This window comes from Salvelinus fontinalis, chromosome 23, assembly GCF_029448725.1.
Source record: "Salvelinus fontinalis isolate EN_2023a chromosome 23, ASM2944872v1, whole genome shotgun sequence".
In the NCBI taxonomy this organism is placed as follows: Eukaryota; Metazoa; Chordata; class Actinopteri; order Salmoniformes; family Salmonidae; genus Salvelinus; species Salvelinus fontinalis.
The window spans coordinates 26608842-26630360 of NC_074687.1; the positions used below are offsets into that span (position 1 = coordinate 26608842).

The 21519-nt window shown below is 44.8% G+C and overlaps 1 protein-coding gene across 2 annotated transcripts in view; it reads right to left on the reverse strand.

Moving 5' to 3' along the window:
- Positions 1-21519, reverse strand: part of LOC129821073 (unconventional myosin-XVI-like) — a 221471-nt gene that overhangs the window by 38646 nt on the left and 161306 nt on the right. For both annotated transcript variants that reach the window (XM_055878332.1, XM_055878333.1), the window contains exons 12-13: positions 13947-14012; positions 148-275 (exon numbers count right to left, since the gene is read on the reverse strand). In XM_055878332.1, coding sequence (XP_055734307.1) covers positions 148-275; positions 13947-14012 — 194 coding nt within the window. The remainder of the gene's footprint in view (positions 1-147; positions 276-13946; positions 14013-21519) is intronic.

Genomic DNA, 21519 nt, shown 5'->3' on the forward strand with positions numbered 1-21519 from the left:
CTAAATGATTAACTGACTCTAAATCATTAACTGATTGGAGTTAACGATCTGAATGAAATACTAATGCTTTCTCACAGTGGTGGTACTGGCACGTGTTTAGTGATTGTGTGCAGGTTTGCACATGTGCATTTGAATATGTGTGTTTACCTGAGGATGAAGCATTGCGGGCGTCGCTCCTGCAGCATCATGTGGTAGGCCCTCTCTGCTGAGGAGAAGATGTGAGGAGGCAGAGAGGAGCACAAACGACCTGAAGAACTCAGATACAACTGACTCACCTGATAGAGAGAGGTATAGACAGAGAGAAAGAGGGAGAGATAGATAGAGAGAGAGAGAGGGAGAGAGGTATAGATAGAGAGAGGGAGAGAGGTATAGACAGAGAGAGGGAGAGAGAGATAGACAGAGAGAGGGAGAGAGAGATAGACAGAGAGAGGGAGAGAGAGAGAGAGAGAGAGAGGTATAGACAGAGAGGGAGAGATAGATAGAGAGAGAGAGGTATAGACAGAGAGAGGGAGAGAGATAGAGAGAGAGAGAGGGAGAGAGGTATAGACAGAGAGAGGGAGAGAGAGATAGAGAGGGAGAGTGGTATAGACAGAGAGAGACAAGAAAAGGGCAACCAGTGAAGAACAAACACCATTGTAAATACAACCCATATGTATGCTTATTTATTTTCCCTTGTGTACTTTAACCATTTGTACATCGTTATAACACTGTATATATACATAATATGACATTTGTAATGTTTTCATTCTTTTGAAACTTCTGTATGTGTAATGTTTACTGTTAAATTGTATTATTTATTTCACTTTGTATACCATCTACCTCACTTGCTTTGGCAATGTTAATACATGTTTCCCATGCCAATAAAGCCACTTGAATTGAATTGAATTGAGAGGGAGGATAGACAGAGAGGGAGAGAGGTATAGACAGAGAGAGGGAGAGATAGATAGATAGAGAGAGAGAGGTATAGACAGAAAGAGGGAGAGATAGATAGAGAGGGAGAGAGAGAGATAGAGAGGGAGAGAGGTATAGACAGAGAGAGGGAGAGATAGATAGATAGATAGAGAGAGAGAGAGATTTGTACATTGTTACAACACTGCATATATATAATATGACATTTGTAATGTCTTTATTGTTTTGAAACTTCTGTATGTGTAATGTTTACTGTTCATTTTTATTGTTTATTTGACTTTTGTATATTATCTACCTCACTTGCTTTGGCAATGTTAACACATGTTTCCCATGCCAATAAAGCCCCTTGAATTGAATTGAATTGAGAGAGAGAGTCAGAGAGAGAGAGTCAGATAGAGAGAGTCAGAGTGTCAGAGAGAGGGAGAGAGTCAGAGAGAGGGAGAGATTCAGAGAGAGAGAGAGAGTCAGAGAGGGGGAGAGAGTCAGAGAGAGAGAGTCAGAGAGAGAGTCAGATAGAGAGAGTCAGAGAGTCAGAGAGAGGGAGAGATTTAGAGAGAGAGAGAGTCAGAGAGAGTGAGTCAGAGAGAGAGAGAAATAGGGATAAAGAGAGAACAGAAGAATTTAGAGATCATAGTGTTAAAGTCCATTCTAACATAACACACAAACACACTTGCCCTGATACCTTACATAAAGGACATTAAATCCTGCCCCACACCTAGTGTAGTGTGTTTCAAGGATTTCTGTGGCACTAATTATGTTCAGAACAGCATGGCTTCTGTCCACTCCTGTACTAGCCTGAGCCACATCAAACACTACATCCAATGCCCACAAGGAATACATTAACTATCCCAACCCCAAAACCAAACCCGTAATAAAAAACATTCACCAGTCCAACAACCCCCCCCAAAACCCAACCCATGATAAAAAACATTCACCAGTCTAACAACACCCCCCCCCCAAAACCCGACCCGTAATAAAAAACAGTCACCAGTCTAAGGGATTTCCTTGTCTCATCGCGCTCCAGCGACTCCTGTGGCGGGCTGGGCGCAGTGCGTGCTAACCAAGGGGGCCAGGTGCACGGTGTTTCCTCCGACACATTGGTGCGGCTGGCTTCCGGGTTGGAGGCGCGCTGTGTTAAAGAAGCAGTGCGGCTTGGTTGGGTTGTGCTTCGGAGGACGCATGACTTTCGACCTTCGTCTCTCCCGAGCCCGTACGGGAGTTGTAGCGATGAGACAAGATAGTAATTACTAGCGATTGGATACCACGAAAATTGGGGAGAAAAGGGGATAAAATTTAAAAACTAAAAAAAAAAAAAAAAAAACATTCACCAGTCTAACAACCCCCCCCCCCCATCCAAAACCAAGCTTCTAGCCTGCCTAGGCGTTGCCACAGTACCAAACCGGCCTCTGGTTCCTTTACCAAGCCAGCCTCAAACAACCCCAAACTTCTGCCCCATCACCTAGCAGATATGAGTGGGCACTGTGGGCACTGGGGTTGGAGGGGAAGAGAGGATGGAGGTTGTTTTTGGGGTAGAGGGACAGATGTCAGCGGGTGACAGCCAGGTAACAGTGTTTCACACATGTTGTGACATGTATCCCTCTCACTCTCTCAGGTGGCGAGTGTGAGCAAGGCGGGCAGGATGTGTTAAATTCAGCCAGGTCAATGATACAAGTCAATTATCGACGTCCATCCATGTGACGTAAAAAACGTCCACTAGAGGCTACAGTGAGCGCTGTTACGTTAAGGTAGGTTTTGGCTTGCTGGGTCATTGTGGACAGGGATAGCGGATGGCTGTAAGTGTCTCGCTCTTATTCCAAAGTTCAAATCCAATGATAGAAATATGTTTTTGATATTTTTGATATCTCAAACGTTAACCCTTACCTTAACGATTCAGAGATAATGTCTAACCTAAGATTTCTGAGATTTGCCGAAGCTTAACCCTAACCTTAAAAATTTGAAGTTGATGCCTAAACTTAACACTAAACACTTTGGAATTTGACGTTTGCAACAACTTCAAAATTTGACGTTTGAGAAACATGGATGAATGTCTAATTCTGACCAGATATGGGGTGCAATAGCACTGACAGGGCGGTTGGGCATCTCTCCAAACCCGCCTACCACGTAGCCAGAGTCAGACATAGCCTACCAATTAGGCTGTGTCAGACATAGACTACCAGTGGAAACCATTTATCAGACATAGACTACCACGTGGAAACCCTGTGTCAGACATAGACTACCAGTGGAAACCATTTATCAGACATAGACGACCACGTGGAAACCCTTTATCAGACATAGACTACCACGTGGAAACCCTGTGTCAGACATAGACTACCACGTGGAAACCATTTATCAGACATAGACTACCAAGTGGAAACCATTTATCAGACATAGACGACCACGTGGAAACCCTTTATCAGACATAGACTACCACGTGGAAACCCTGTGTCAGACATAGACTACCAAGTGGAAACCATTTATCAGACATAGACTACCACGTGGAAACCCTGTGTCAGACATAGACTACCAAGTGGAAACCATTTATCAGACATAGACTACCATGTGGAAACCATTTATCAGACATAGACTACCACGTGGAAACCCTGTGTCAGACATAGACTACCAAGTGGAAACCATTTATCAGACATAGACTACCACGTGGAAACCCTTTATCAGACATAGACGACCACGTGGAAACCATTTATCAGACATAGACTACCATGTGGAAACCATTTATCAGACATAGACTACCACGTGGAAACCCTTTATCAGACATAGACTACCACGTGGAAACCCTTTATCAGACATAGACTACCACGTGGAAACCCTGTGTCAGACATAGACTACCACGTGGAAACCCTGTCTCAGACATAGACTACCACGTGGAAACCATTTATCAGACATAGACTACCACGTGGAAACCCTTTATCAGACATAGACGACCACGTGGAAACCCTGTGTCAGACATAGACGACCACGTAGAAACCCTGTGTCAGACACAGACTACCACGTGGAAACCATTTATCAGACATAGACTACCACGTGGAAACCATTTATCAGACATAGACTACCACGTGGAAACCCTGTGTCAGACATAGACTACAACGTGGAAACCCTGTGTCAGACATAGACTACCACGTGGAAACCCTGTGTCAGACACAGACTACCACGTGGAAACCATTTATCAGACATAGACTACCACGTGGAAACCATTTATCAGACATAGACTACCACGTGGAAACCCTTTATCAGACATAGACTACCACGTGGAAACCCTGTGTCAGACATAGACTACAACGTGGAAACCCTGTGTCAGACACAGACTACCACGTGGAAACCATTTATCAGACATAGACTACCACATGGAAACCATTTATCAGACATAGACTACCACGTGGAAACCCTGTGTCAGACATAGACTACCACGTGGAAACCCTGTGTCAGACATAGACTACCACGTGGAAACCATTTATCAGACATAGACTACCACGTGGAAACCCTGTGTCAGACATAGACTACAACGTGGAAACCCTGTGTCAGACATAGACTACCACGTGGAAACCCTGTGTCAGACATAGACTACCAAGTGGAAACCATTTATCAGACATAGACTACCATGTGGAAACCATTTATCAGACATAGACTACCACGTGGAACCCCTGTGTCAGACATAGACTACCACGTGGAAACCCTGTGTCAGACATAGACTACCACGTGGAAACCCTGTGTCAGACATAGACTACCACGTGGAAACCCTGTGTCAGACATAGACTACCACGTGGAAACCCTGTGTCAGACATAGACTACCACGTGGAAACCCTGTGTCAGACATAGACTACCACGTGGAAACCCTTTATCAGACATAGACTACCACGTGGAAACCCTGTGTCAGACATAGACTACCACGTGGAAACCCTTTATCAGACATAGACTACCACGTGGAAACCCTGTGTCAGACATAGACTACCACGTGGAAACCCTGTGTCAGACATAGACTACCACGTGGAAACCCTGTGTCAGACATAGACTACCACGTGGAAACCCTTTATCAGACATAGACTACCACGTGGAAACCCTGTGTCAGACATAGACTACCACGTGGAAACCCTTTATCAGACATAGACTACCACGTGGAAACCTTGTGTCAGACATAGACTACCACGTGGAAACCCTGTGTCAGACATAGACTACCACGTGGAAACCCTGTGTCAGACATAGACTACCACGTGGAAACCCTTTATCAGACATAGACTACCACGTGGAAACCCTGTGTCAGACATAGACTACCACGTGGAAACCATTTATCAGACATAGACTACCAAGTCGAAACCATTTATCAGACATAGACGACCACGTGGAAACCCTTTATCAGACATAGACTACCACGTGGAAACCCTGTGTCAGACATAGACTACCAAGTGGAAACCATTTATCAGACATAGACTACCATGTGGAAACCATTTATCAGACATAGACTACCAAGTGGAAACCCTGTGTCAGACATAGACTACCAAGTGGAAACCATTTATCAGACATAGACTACCACGTGGAAACCCTGTGTCAGACATAGACTACCAAGTGGAAACCATTTATCAGACATAGACTACCATGTGGAAACCATTTATCAGACATAGACTACCACGTGGAAACCCTGTGTCAGACATAGACTACCAAGTCGAAACCATTTATCAGACATAGACTACCACGTGGAAACCCTTTATCAGACATAGACGACCACGTGGAAACCATTTATCAGACATAGACTACCATGTGGAAACCATTTATCAGACATAGACTACCACGTGGAAACACTTTATCAGACATAGACTACCACGTGGAAACCCTTTATCAGACATAGACTACCACGTGGAAACCCTGTGTCAGACATAGACTACCACGTGGAAACCCTGTGTCAGACATAGACTACCACGTGGAAACCATTTATCAGACATAAACTACCACGTGGAAACCCTTTATCAGACATAGACGACCACGTGGAAACCCTGTGTCAGACATAGACGACCACGTAGAAACCCTGTGTCAGACACAGACTACCACGTGGAAACCATTTATCAGACATAGACTACCACGTGGAAACCATTTATCAGACATAGACTACCACGTGGAAACCCTGTGTCAGACATAGACTACAACGTGGAAACCCTGTGTCAGACATAGACTACCACGTGGAAACCCTGTGTCAGACACAGACTACCACGTGGAAACCATTTATCAGACATAGACTACCACGTGGAAACCATTTATCAGACATAGACTACCACGTGGAAACCCTTTATCAGACATAGACGACCACGTGGAAACCCTGTGTCAGACATAGACTACAACGTGGAAACCCTGTGTCAGACACAGACTACCACGTGGAAACCATTTATCAGACATAGACTACCACGTGGAAACCATTTATCAGACATAGACTACCACGTGGAAACCCTGTGTCAGACATAGACTACCACGTGGAAACCCTGTGTCAGACATAGACTACCACGTGGAAACCATTTATCAGACATAGACTACCACGTGGAAACCCTGTGTCAGACATAGACTACAACGTGGAAACCCTGTGTCAGACATAGACTACCACGTGGAAACCATTTATCAGACATATACTACCACGTGGAACCCCTGTGTCAGACATAGACTACCACGTGGAAACCATTTATCAGACATAGACTACCATGTGGAAACCATTTATCAGACATAGACTACCACGTGGAAACCATTTATCAGACATAGACTACCATGTGGAAACCATTTATCAGACATAGACTACCATGTGGAAACCATTTATCAGACATAGACTACCACATGGAAACCATTTATCAGACATAGACTACCACGTGGAAACCATTTATCAGACATAACTACCACGTGGAAACCCTGTGTCAGACATAGACTACCACGTGGAAACCATTTATCAGACATAGACTACCACGTGGAAACCATTTATCAGACATAGACTACCACGTGGAAACCCTGTGTCAGACATAGACTACCACGTGGAAACCCTGTGTCAGACATAGACTACCACGTGGAAACCCTGTGTCAGACATAGACTACCACGTGGAAACCATTTATCAGACATAGACTACCACGTGGAAACCCTGTGTCAGACATAGACTACAACGTGGAAACCCTGTGTCAGACATAGTCTACAACGTGGAAACCCTGTGTCAGACATAGACTACCACGTGGAAACCATTTATCAGACATATACTACCACGTGGAACCCCTGTGTCAGACATAGACTACCACGTGGAAACCCTGTGTCAGACATAGACTACCACGTGGAAACCCTGTGTCAGACATAGACTACCACGTGGAAACCCTGTGTCAGACATAGACTACCACGTGGAAACCCTGTGTCAGACATAGACTACCACGTGGAAACCCTTTATCAGACATAGACTACCACGTGGAAACCCTGTGTCAGACATAGACTACCACGTGGAAACCCTTTATCAGACATAGACTACCACGTGAAAACCCTGTGTCAGACATAGACTACCACGTGGAAACCCTGTGTCAGACATAGACTACCACTTGGAAACCCTGTGTCAGACATAGACTACCACGTGGAAACCCTTTATCAGACATAGACTACCACGTGGAAACCCTGTGTCAGACATAGACTACCACGTGGAAACCCTTTATCAGACATAGACTACCACGTGGAAACCCTGTGTCAGACATAGACTACCACGTGGAAACCCTGTGTCAGACATAGACTACCACGTGGAAACCCTGTGTCAGACATAGACTACCACGTGGAAACCCTTTATCAGACATAGACTACCACGTGGAAACCCTGTGTCAGACATAGACTACCACGTGGAAACCATTTATCAGACATAGACGACCACGTGGAAACCCTTTATCAGACATAGACTACCACGTGGAAACCCTGTGTCAGACATAGACTACCACGTGGAAACCATTTATCAGACATAGACTACCATGTGGAAACCATTTATCAGACATAGACTACCATGTGGAAACCATTTATCAGACATAGACTACCACGTGGAAACCATTTATCAGACATAGACTACCATGTGGAAACCATTTATCAGACATAGACTACCATGTGGAAACCATTTATCAGACATAGACTACCACATGGAAACCATTTATCAGACATAGACTACCACGTGGAAACCATTTATCAGACATAACTACCACGTGGAAACCCTGTGTCAGACATAGACTACCACGTGGAAACCATTTATCAGACATAGACTACCACGTGGAAACCCTGTGTCAGACATAGACTACCACGTGGAAACCCTGTGTCAGACATAGACTACCACGTGGAAACCATTTATCAGACATAGACTACCACGTGGAAACCCTGTGTCAGACATAGACTACAACGTGGAAACCCTGTGTCAGACATAGACTACCACGTGGAAACCCTGTGTCAGACATAGACTACCAAGTGGAAACCATTTATCAGACATAGACTACCATGTGGAAACCATTTATCAGACATAGACTACCACGTGGAACCCCTGTGTCAGACATAGACTACCACGTGGAAACCCTGTGTCAGACATAGACTACCACGTGGAAACCCTGTGTCAGACATAGACTACCACGTGGAAACCCTGTGTCAGACATAGACTACCACGTGGAAACCCTGTGTCAGACATAGACTACCACGTGGAAACCCTGTGTCAGACATAGACTACCACGTGGAAACCCTTTATCAGACATAGACTACCACGTGGAAACCCTGTGTCAGACATAGACTACCACGTGGAAACCCTTTATCAGACATAGACTACCACGTGGAAACCCTGTGTCAGACATAGACTACCACGTGGAAACCCTGTGTCAGACATAGACTACCACGTGGAAACCCTGTGTCAGACATAGACTACCACGTGGAAACCCTTTATCAGACATAGACTACCACGTGGAAACCCTGTGTCAGACATAGACTACCACGTGGAAACCCTTTATCAGACATAGACTACCACGTGGAAACCTTGTGTCAGACATAGACTACCACGTGGAAACCCTGTGTCAGACATAGACTACCACGTGGAAACCCTGTGTCAGACATAGACTACCACGTGGAAACCCTTTATCAGACATAGACTACCACGTGGAAACCCTGTGTCAGACATAGACTACCACGTGGAAACCATTTATCAGACATAGACTACCAAGTCGAAACCATTTATCAGACATAGACGACCACGTGGAAACCCTTTATCAGACATAGACTACCACGTGGAAACCCTGTGTCAGACATAGACTACCAAGTGGAAACCATTTATCAGACATAGACTACCATGTGGAAACCATTTATCAGACATAGACTACCACGTGGAAACCCTGTGTCAGACATAGACTACCAAGTGGAAACCATTTATCAGACATAGACTACCACGTGGAAACCCTGTGTCAGACATAGACTACCAAGTGGAAACCATTTATCAGACATAGACTACCATGTGGAAACCATTTATCAGACATAGACTACCACGTGGAAACCCTGTGTCAGACATAGACTACCAAGTGGAAACCATTTATCAGACATAGACTACCACGTGGAAACCCTTTATCAGACATAGACGACCACGTGGAAACCATTTATCAGACATAGACTACCATGTGGAAACCATTTATCAGACATAGACTACCACGTGGAAACACTTTATCAGACATAGACTACCACGTGGAAACCCTTTATCAGACATAGACTACCACGTGGAAACCCTGTGTCAGACATAGACTACCACGTGGAAACCCTGTGTCAGACATAGACTACCACGTGGAAACCATTTATCAGACATAGACTACCACGTGGAAACCCTTTATCAGACATAGACGACCACGTGGAAACCCTGTGTCAGACATAGACGACCACGTAGAAACCCTGTGTCAGACACAGACTACCACGTGGAAACCATTTATCAGACATAGACTACCACGTGGAAACCATTTATCAGACATAGACTACCACGTGGAAACCCTGTGTCAGACATAGACTACAACGTGGAAACCCTGTGTCAGACATAGACTACCACGTGGAAACCCTGTGTCAGACACAGACTACCACGTGGAAACCATTTATCAGACATAGACTACCACGTGGAAACCATTTATCAGACATAGACTACCACGTGGAAACCCTTTATCAGACATAGACGACCACGTGGAAACCCTGTGTCAGACATAGACTACAACGTGGAAACCCTGTGTCAGACACAGACTACCACGTGGAAACCATTTATCAGACATAGACTACCACGTGGAAACCATTTATCAGACATAGACTACCACGTGGAAACCCTGTGTCAGACATAGACTACCACGTGGAAACCCTGTGTCAGAATTAGACTACCACGTGGAAACCATTTATCAGACATAGACTACCACGTGGAAACCCTGTGTCAGACATAGACTACAACGTGGAAACCCTGTGTCAGACATAGACTACCACGTGGAAACCATTTATCAGACATATACTACCACGTGGAACCCCTGTGTCAGACATAGACTACCACGTGGAAACCATTTATCAGACATAGACTACCATGTGGAAACCATTTATCAGACATAGACTACCACGTGGAAACCATTTATCAGACATAGACTACCATGTGGAAACCATTTATCAGACATAGACTACCATGTGGAAACCATTTATCAGACATAGACTACCACATGGAAACCATTTATCAGACATAGACTACCACGTGGAAACCATTTATCAGACATAACTACCACGTGGAAACCCTGTGTCAGACATAGACTACCACGTGGAAACCATTTATCAGACATAGACTACCACGTGGAAACCATTTATCAGACATAGACTACCACGTGGAAACCCTGTGTCAGACATAGACTACCACGTGGAAACCCTGTGTCAGACATAGACTACCACGTGGAAACCATTTATCAGACATAGACTACCACGTGGAAACCCTGTGTCAGACATAGACTACAACGTGGAAACCCTGTGTCAGACATAGACTACAACGTGGAAACCCTGTGTCAGACATAGACTACCACGTGGAAACCATTTATCAGACATATACTACCACGTGGAACCCCTGTGTCAGACATAGACTACCACGTGGAAACCCTGTGTCAGACATAGACTACCACGTGGAAACCCTGTGTCAGACATAGACTACCACGTGGAAACCCTGTGTCAGACATAGACTACCACGTGGAAACCCTGTGTCAGACATAGACTACCACGTGGAAACCCTTTATCAGACATAGACTACCACGTGAAAACCCTGTGTCAGACATAGACTACCACGTGGAAACCCTGTGTCAGACATAGACTACCACTTGGAAACCCTGTGTCAGACATAGACTACCACGTGGAAACCCTTTATCAGACATAGACTACCACGTGGAAACCCTGTGTCAGACATAGACTACCACGTGGAAACCCTTTATCAGACATAGACTACCACGTGGAAACCCTGTGTCAGACATAGACTACCACGTGGAAACCCTGTGTCAGACATAGACTACCACGTGGAAACCCTGTGTCAGACATAGACTACCACGTGGAAACCCTTTATCAGACATAGACTACCACGTGGAAACCCTGTGTCAGACATAGACTACCACGTGGAAACCATTTATCAGACATAGACGACCACGTGGAAACCCTTTATCAGACATGGACTACCACGTGGAAACCCTGTGTCAGACATAGACTACCACGTGGAAACCATTTATCAGACATAGACTACCATGTGGAAACCATTTATCAGACATAGACTACCATGTGGAAACCATTTATCAGACATAGACTACCACGTGGAAACCATTTATCAGACATAGACTACCATGTGGAAACCATTTATCAGACATAGACTACCATGTGGAAACCATTTATCAGACATAGACTACCACATGGAAACCATTTATCAGACATAGACTACCACGTGGAAACCATTTATCAGACATAACTACCACGTGGAAACCCTGTGTCAGACATAGACTACCACGTGGAAACCATTTATCAGACATAGACTACCACGTGGAAACCCTTTGTCAGACATAGACTACCACGTGGAAACACTGTGTCAGACATAGCTAAGAGCCTGTCTAAGAGATTTCATGTGTACTTCATGTAAAGACTGAAAGAAACAGGTTTCTCTCAGCGTTATGTAAATGCCTGTCTGATACAGTAAGATACCATAAACACCATAACCACCATAAACACCACGTCTAGGCTACGGCCCAGCAGATATACAGAGTGAGTGAGTGAGTGAGGGAGTGAGAGAGAGAGCGAGAGAGAGAGTGTGTGCATGGGGGGGGGGGGGGGGCTGGCTGGTGTATAATGCAGAGTCAGACCTCCACTGTGTATCACAAACAGGAAGAGTGCATTATTAATGGTCCACATCAAGGCCAAATTTCACCCGTTCATACTAGACTAATGACACACCCAACAGGGAACTCAACACACACACACTTATAGTGTACAATACATTCAGTCACACACTCTCCATGACTGACAAGATACAGTTGAAGTCAGAAGTTTACATAAACTTAGGTTGGAGTCATTAAAAGTTCTTGTTAACAAACTATAGTTTTGGCAAGTTGGTTAGGACATCTACTTTGTGCATGACACAAGTCCTTTTTCCAACAATTGCTTACAGACATATTATTTCACTTATAATTCACTGTATCACAATTCCAGTGGGACAGAAGTTTACATACACTAAGTTGACTGTGCCTTTAAACAGCTTGGAAAATTCCAGAAAATTATGTAATGGCGTTAGAAGCTTCTGATTGGCTAATTGACATCATTTGAGTCAATTGGAGGTGTACCTGTGGATGTATTTCAAGGCCCACCTTCAAACTCAGTGCCTCTTTGCTTGACATCATGGGAAAATCTAAATAAATCAGCCAAGACCTCAGAAAACAAATTGTAGACCTACACAAGTCTGGTTCATCCTTGGGAGCAATTTCCAAATGCCTGAAGGTGCCACGTTCATCTGTACAAACAATAATACGCAAGTATAAACACCATGGGACCACGCAGCTGTTATACCGCTCAGGAAGGAAACGTGTTCTGTCTCCTAGAGATGAACATACTTTGGTGCAAAAAGACCTTCGTTATGTTTGGAGGAAAAAGGTGGAGGTTTGCAAGCCCGAAGAACACCATCCCAACCGTGAAGCATGGGTGTGGTAGCATCATGTTGTGGGGGTGCTTTGCTGCAGGAGGGACTGGTGCACTTCACAAAATAGATGGCATCATGAGGTAGGAAAATGATGTGGATATATTGAAGCAACATCTCAAGACATCAGTCACGAAGTTAAAGCTTGGTCGCAAATGGGTCTTCCAAATGAACAATGACCCCAAGCATACTTCCAAAGTTGTGGCAAAATGGCTTAAGGACAACAAAGTCAAGGTACTGGAGTGGCCATCACAAAGCCCTGACCTCAATCCTATAGAACATTTGTGGGCAGAACTGAAAAAGCGTGTGCGAGCAAGGAGGCCTATAACCCTACTCAGTTAGACCAGTTCTGTCAGGTGGATTGGGCCAAAATTCACCCATCTTATTGTGGGAAGCTTGGGGAAGGCTAACCAAAATGTTTGACCGAAGTGAAACAATTTGAAAGCAATGCTACCAAATACTAATTGAGTGTATGTAAACTTCTGACCCACTGGGAATGTGATGAAAGAAATAAAAGCTGAAATAAATTGTTCTCTGTAATATTATTCTGACATTTCAGTGGCGCTGCGGTCTAGGGCAATGCATCTTAGTGCAAGAGGCTTCACTACAGTCCCTGGTTCAAATCCAGGCTGTATCACATCCAGCTGTGATTGGGTGTCCCATAGGGCGGCGCACCATTGGCCCAGTGTCGTCCGGGTTTGGCCCGGGGTAGGCCGTCATTGTAAATAAGAATTTGTTCTTAACTGACTTGCTTAGTTTTAAAAAGGTTGCATTTAAAAAATATTTGTACAAAGAAAATGGTGAGTACAGATGTTTTGTGGCCCCCACCCCTGCTGTAGTGTGTAGTGAGATACTCACCAGTGTAGAGTAGATGGGGAGGTCTTTGTTAGGATTGACCAGGAGGAGAATGTGTCCGATGTAGGTCTGAAAAAAACAGGCCTTATGTTACTTCACCTGTAGAAATGTAAAGTGAGAGAGAGCTTCTATTCCATGGACGAATGAATAAATACACAATTAAATATTGTAACATCAATGGCGGTGTATACAGTCCACAGAGTTTGGTTTAGGGCATCACTGTGTGCTCTTGAACTGAGGCATGTCTGGTCAAACTACCAGCCACTGGGTTAACACAGAAGTCCACCTAGACCATGTAATAGGCCTAATCTCTGTAATCACGTTGTAGCACAAAGCCCCATCCCTCATGGAGCCTGAAGGTCATGTTAGGACTAAGAACCAAATCCCTTCCCCAAACACACTGAGTGTTGGAGAGGCTTGCAGGCCCTCAGCACTACTGCTATGCTAGCCAATTGAGCTAACTGATGATAATATCTCATCAGTCAGAGAGAGAGGACCAGGGGTAATCACAACAATGAATTTGTCAATAAATACATAAATAAACACAAAAATAAACATGACAATAAATACATCAATAAATACATCAATACATATGACAATAAAAACATCAATAAACATGACAATAAATACATCAATAAACATGACAATAAATACATCAATAAACATGACATTAAATACATCAATAAATATATCAATAAAAATGACAATAAATACATCAATAAACATGACAATAAATACATCAATAAACATGACAATAAATACATCAATAAACATGACAATAAATACATCAATAAACATGACAATAAATACATCAATAAATACATCAATAAACATGACAATAAATACATCAATAAACATGACAATAAATACATCAATAAACATGACAATAAATACATCAATAAACATGACAATAAATACATCAATAAACATGACAATAAATACATCAATAAACATGACAATAAATACATCAATAAACATGACAATAAATACATCAATAAATACATCAATAAACATGACAATAAATACATCAATAAACATGACAATAAATACATCAATAAACATGACAATAAATACATCAATAAACATGACAATAAATACATCAATAAACATGACAATAAATACATCAATAAACATGACAATAAATACATCAATAAACATGACAATAAATACATCAATAAACACAACAATAAACACGTCTATAAACACTTCAATAAACACATCTATAAACACCAATAACACTATTATAAGAAATCAGTTGAATGGACAAGCTTATTGCAGTTGAATGGACAAGCTCATTCCCAAATATGCACTCCTGGGAGCGTGGGCGCCTTGGCAACCTCTGCTGACCCCCTCAAGAACAGGAAAGTGTGATACAGGTAAGAAACCTGCTGGTAAAACCAAGTACATGCTATTTTACAAATCATGTAACTGATGATTTGTGCATAAGTGTCACGTTCCGACCTTAGTTCTTTTGTTATGTCTTTGTTTTAGTGGTCAGGGCGTGAGTTGGGTGGGTTATCTATGTTTGTTTTTCTATGTTGTTTTTTTTCGTTTGACCTGGTATGATTCTCAATCAGAGGCAGGTGTCGTTAGTTGTCTCTGATTGAGAATCATACTTAGGTAGCCTTTTTTCACCTGGGTTTCGTGGGTGGTTGTCTTCCGTGTCTGTGTGTTCCACACGGAACTGTTTCGGTTTTAGTTCGTTCACTTTATTGTTTTGTATTTCAGTGTTCAGTTTTGTCCCATTAAATATTCATCATTCATCACTTACCACGCTGCGCTTTGGTCCTCTTTTCTTTCTCCCAACGAAGATCGTTACAATAAGTACGTTAGATTGTGCCCTCATTGATCGTGTCCCCGCCTATAAATATCTGGGCATCTGAATTGACGAAAAGCAATCTTTTAAAAAGCATGTTGACGAGTTAGTCAAGACATGAAGAATTAAGTTGGGCTTCTTCTATAGGAATAGGTCCTTTCATTAAATAGTAGAAAACAGATCATTCAGTCTACATGAATTCCTGTTATAGATTATGGTGATATTAAATACATGAATGCAGCTAACGGGGGTTTTGAAGCCCTTGGACACAACGTATCCACATGTATCCACAGAGTTGGTTAATGCTGGAGACTCCACGTGTATCCACAGAGTTGGTTAATGCTGGAGACTCCACATGTATCCACAGAGTTGGTTAATGATGGAGACTCCACATGTATCCACAGAGTTGGTTAATGATGGAGACTCCACATGTATCCACAGAGTTGGTTAATGATGGAGACTCCACATGTATCCACAGAGTTGGTTAATGATGGAGACTCCACGTGTATCCACAGAGTTGGTTAATGCTGGAGACTCCACGTGTATCCACAGAGTTGGTTAATGCTGGAGACTCCACGTGTATCCACAGAGTTGGTTAATGCTGGAGACTCCACGTGTATCCACAGAGTTGGTTAATGACGGAGACTCCACGTATATCCACAGAGTTGGTTAATGATGGAGACTCCACGTGTATCCACAGAGTTGGTTAATGCTGGAGACTCCACGTGTATCCACAGAGTTGGTTAATGCTGGAGACTCCACGTGTATCCACAGAGTTGGTTAATGCTGGAGACTCCACGTGTATCCACAGAGTTGGTTAATGACGGAGACTCCACGTGTATCCACAGAGTTGGTTAATGATGGAGACTCCACGTGTATCCACGGAGTTGGGAAAATCTGCCTTTTCCTACCAGGGCCCTGTCAGGTGGAACAATCTCCTAGTCACGTTTCAGTTGGATGTGTTGTTGTCTCTGGGTCACTTTAGGAGAAAGGCTCGGGATTTTTAAATTGATACATGTGTTTGTTTTGTTTGATTATTTATATAATATTAGCTGTTTATTTAATTGTGTGTTTTAAATTGTGTATAATTTCTGTATTGTGACAGAGTTTGTAGCCTATGTGTGGTCCAAATACTAAACTTACCACAAAGCCCCTTTCATAAATGGAAAGCCAAAACTGCATGGAGGTAGACAGGTATACTTATTTCATTTCTATAGTTCTTCTTTCTTCCTACTGTAGACCCTCAGGCTATCTAGATACTCCTGCCAAACCCCCTTCCTCTGACAGAGATATACAGTAAACACTAACCCTTACAGCTACTCCTGTACAGCTGCTAGGTTCTAGCCCTCCTTCCCACAAAACAAACCTAAACTGTCTGAATGCTAACTGCTAACCCTATGTTTTCTAGGAGACCCTGCTGGGGCTGGATAGGATATGGTATCACTAAGATGCTGAAATGCTGCCCTGCCTGTCCTCAGGCCTGGCCTGAAGATTAATGTGCTACAAAGTCCCCCCAGACGCTGATCAAAGGTTAGTTTGGCATTTTCACTCCTAATGGTTTAGGTGAGGATGGACAAGGATAGATGATTCTAGATCAGTGCCCAAGGAAAACTTCAACCCGGAGCAAGTTAAGGACAGTCAGTGGTTATGCCAACTTGGCACAATTTAACTCTGTTACCAAATTACATTCTCTCAATCTCGTATAGTAGTATCAAGACCAAAACCCCAATTCCACATCCCTCGCACTGACCATCTCATTCTCCCAACTGTCATGCATCCCTCCCCCATCCTTTTGTCCTCTTCTCCAGTGCCTGGGCTCAGCTGTGTACCATCCTTCCATCCCAGCAGCAGGCTGGAGCCCAGTCATCAAAGTCCCAGTCTCTGACCACCCTACTGGGGAGCATATGGACCATTACACTGCCTTTTTCAGCCCTCTCCTCCTCCTCTTCCCTCGTTCCATCTCTATCTCCCTCTTCCACCTCACGCTCTTCATCTCTGCTTTTCTCTCCCTCCTTCTCTCTCCCTCCTTCTCTTTACTTTTCCCTGTCATATCTAATTCTGGTTCCTTTGTTTTCTCCTCATCTCATTGCTTCCCCCTCTTCTCTGTCCTCTCTCAATCTTCCCCCTCTTCTCTGTCCTCTCTCAATCTCCCCCCTCTTCTCTGTCCTCTCTCAATCTCCCCTCTTCTCTGTCCTCTCTCAATCTTCCTCCTCTTCTCTGTCCTCTCTCAATCTCCCCCCTCTTCTCTGTCGTCTCTCAATCTCCCCCCTCTTCTTTGTCCTCTCTCAATCTTCCCCCTCTTCTCTGTCCTCTCTCAATCTCCCCCCTCTTCTCTGTCCTCTCTCAATCTCCCCCCTCTTCTCTGTCCTCTCTCAATCTCCCCCCTCTTCTCTGTCCTCTCTCAATCTTCCTCCTCTTCTCTGTCCTCTCTCAATCCCCCCTCTTCTCTGTCCTCTCTCAATCTTCCCCCTCTTCTTTGTCCTCTCAATCTCCCCCTCTTCTCTGTCCTCTCTCAATCTCCCCCCTCTTCTCTGTCCTCTTTCAATCTTCCTCCTCTTCTCTGTCCTCTCTCAATCTCCCCCCTCTTCTCTGTCCTCTCTCAATCTCCCCCCTCTTCTCTGTCCTCTCTCAATCTCCCCCTCTTCTGTGTCCTCTCTCAATCTTCCTCCTCTTCTCTGTCCTCTCTCAATCTCCCCCTTCTCTGCTCTCTCTCAACCTCCCCCCTCTTCTCTGTCCTCTCTCAATCTCCCCCCTCTTCTCTGTCCTCTCTCAATCTCCCCCCTCTTCTCTGTCCTCTCTCAATCTTCCTCCTCTTCTCTGTCCTCTCTCAATCTCCCCCCTCTTCTCTGCTCTCTCTCAATCTCCCACCTCTTCTCTGTCCTCTCTCAATCTCCCCCCTCTTCTCTGTCCTCTCTCAATCTCCCCCCTCTTCTCTGTCCTCTCTCAATCTCCCCTCTCTTCTCTGTCCTCTCTCAATCTCCCCCCTCTTCTCTGTCCTCTCTCAATCTTCCTCCTCTTCTCTGTCCTCTCTCAATCTCCCCCCTCTTCTCTGTCGTCTCTCAATCTCCCCCCTCTTCTTTGTCCTCTCTCAATCTTCCCCCTCTTCTCTGTCCTCTCCCTATCTCCCCCCTCTTCTCTGTCCTCTCTCAATCTCCCCCCTCTTCTCTGTCCTCTCTCAATCTCCCCCCTCTTCTCTGTCCTCTCTCAATCTTCCTCCTCTTCTCTGTCCTCTCTCAATCCCCCCTCTTCTCTGTCCTCTCTCAATCTTCCCCCTCTTCTTTGTCCTCTCAATCTCCCCCTCTTCTCTGTCCTCTCTCAATCTCCCCCCTCTTCTCTGTCCTCTTTCAATCTTCCTCCTCTTCTCTGTCCTCTCTCAATCTCCCCCCTCTTCTCTGTCCTCTCTCAATCTCCCCCCTCTTCTCTGTCCTCTCTCAATCTCCCCCTCTTCTGTGTCCTCTCTCAATCTTCCTCCTCTTCTCTGTCCTCTCTCAATCTCCCCCTTCTTCTCTGCTCTCTCTCAACCTCCCCCCTCTTCTCTGTCCTCTCTCAATCTCCCCCCTCTTCTCTGTCCTCTCTCAATCTCCCCCCTCTTCTTTGTCCTCTCTCAATCTTCCCCCTCTTCTCTGTCCTCTCTCAATCTCCCCCCTCTTCTCTGCTCTCTCTCAATCTCCCCCCTCTTCTCTGTCCTCTCTCAATCTCCCCCCTCTTCTCTATCCTCTCTCAATCTCCCCTCTCTTCTCTGTCCTCTTTCAATCTACCCCCTCCTCTCCATGTCCAACAAGCCAGTCTCTCCCCCATCTGTGGCTCAGTAAAAACCAAGCTATCGGAGCCTTTTCACACACAGTTATGAAAATAGCCAGGGTGTTCCACATTGATCTGGCTCCAGTCATTCTACAGCACCATCTTCCATGTGGAGCTAAGGCAGCAATGAAATGTGGTTAGAATCAGTGGTGTAAAGTACTTAAGTAAAAATACTTTGAAGTACTTCTTAAGCCGTTTTTGGGGGTATCTGTACTTTACTTAACTATTTATATTTAGAACAACTTTTACTTTTACTTCAATACACTCCTAAAGAAAATAACGGACGTTTTAATCCACACATTTTCCCTGACACCTAAAAGTACTCGTTACATTTTGAATGTTTAGCAGGACAGGAAAATGGTCCAATTCACGCACTTGTCGAGAGAATATCCCTGGTCATCTAATGCCTCTAATCTGGAGGATTCACTAAACACAAATGCTTTGTTTGTAAATTATGGCTGAGTGTTGGAGTGTGCCCCTGGCTATCTGTAAATGTGATAAACAAGAAAATGGTGCCATCTGGTTTGCTTAATATAAGGAAGTTAAAATGATTTATACTTTTACTTTTGGTACTTAAGTATATTTTAGCAATTACATTTACTTTTGATACTTACATATATATTAAACCAAATACCTTTAGACTTTTACTCAAGTAGAATTTTACTGGGTGACTTTTACTTTTCATTGAGTCATTTTCTATGAAGGCATCTTTACTTTTACTTAAGTATGACAACTGGGTACTTTTTCCACCACTGGTTAGAATGTCCAGAAACCAAAAGGAAAACGGCTGTATGTCTCTCATATTTTCTCATAATTGCAGTCATGGATTTTGTCCATCGAACCAAAACGGCATTGATTCTCCAATATGGGATATTTCTCCTTTGTGTGAGTGTCTGCGTGTCCGTGTGTGTCTGTGCGTATATCTGTGTAGTACATTTAGACTGGCTCTTAGTAGATCTATTCATCCCCCATCCCTGGGTCTTGTCCCTGGCCAGCCGACAATGAGTCTCCTGGGACACCTTCCAGACACCAGACCCTGGCCAGAGCTCACACACTCCACTCACACATCAGCCACTAGCCCACAATACAAGACAGAGAGGGGTGGGGGACTGACTCAAAGAGGGTACAAACCCTATAACCGCCACTAGCAGCCACCAGTGCCTGGCCGGGCAACAGAGACAGATACCAGTCACGTGCAATAACACAGGTCCAGTCACTGGTCTGCAGGGCTGGAGGAGTGGAAGAGCGGAGGAGGAGGGGTGGAGGAGTGGAGGGGTGGAGAGGTGGAGGGGTAGAGGGGTAGAGGGCTGGAGGAGTGGAAGAGCGGAGGAGGAGGGGTGGAGGAGTGGAGAGGTGGAGAGGTGGAGGGGTGGAGAGGTGGAGGGGTGGAGAGGTGGAGAGGTAGAGAGGTGGAGGAGAGGAGAGGTGGAGAGGTGTAAAGGTGGAGGGGTGGAGAGGTAGAGGGGTAGAGGGGTAGAGGGGTAGAGGGGTGGAGGAGAGGAGAGGTGGAGAGGTGTAAAGGTGGAGGGGTGGAGAGGTAGAGGGGTAGAGGGGTAGAGGGGTGGAGGAGAGGAGAGGTGGAGGAGAGGAGAGGTGGAGGAGAGGAGAGGTGGAGAGGTGTAAAGGTGGAGGGGTAGAGGGGTAGAGGGGTGGAGGGGTAGAGGGGTGGAGGAGTGGAGGAGTGGAGGGGTGGAGAGGTGGAAGGGTGGAGAGGTGGAGGGGTAGAGGGGTGGAGGAGTGGAGGGGTGGAGAGGTAGAAGGGTAGAGGGGTGGAGGAGTGGAGGGGTGGAGGGGTGGAGAGGTGGAAGGGTGGAGAGGTGGAGGGGTAGTGGGGTAGAGGGGTGGAGGAGTGGAGAGGTGGAGGAGAGGAGAGGTGGAGGGGTGGAGAGGTGGAGGGGTAGTGGGGTAGAGGGGTGGAGGAGTGGAGAGCTAGATGGGTGGAGAGGTGGACGGGTAGAG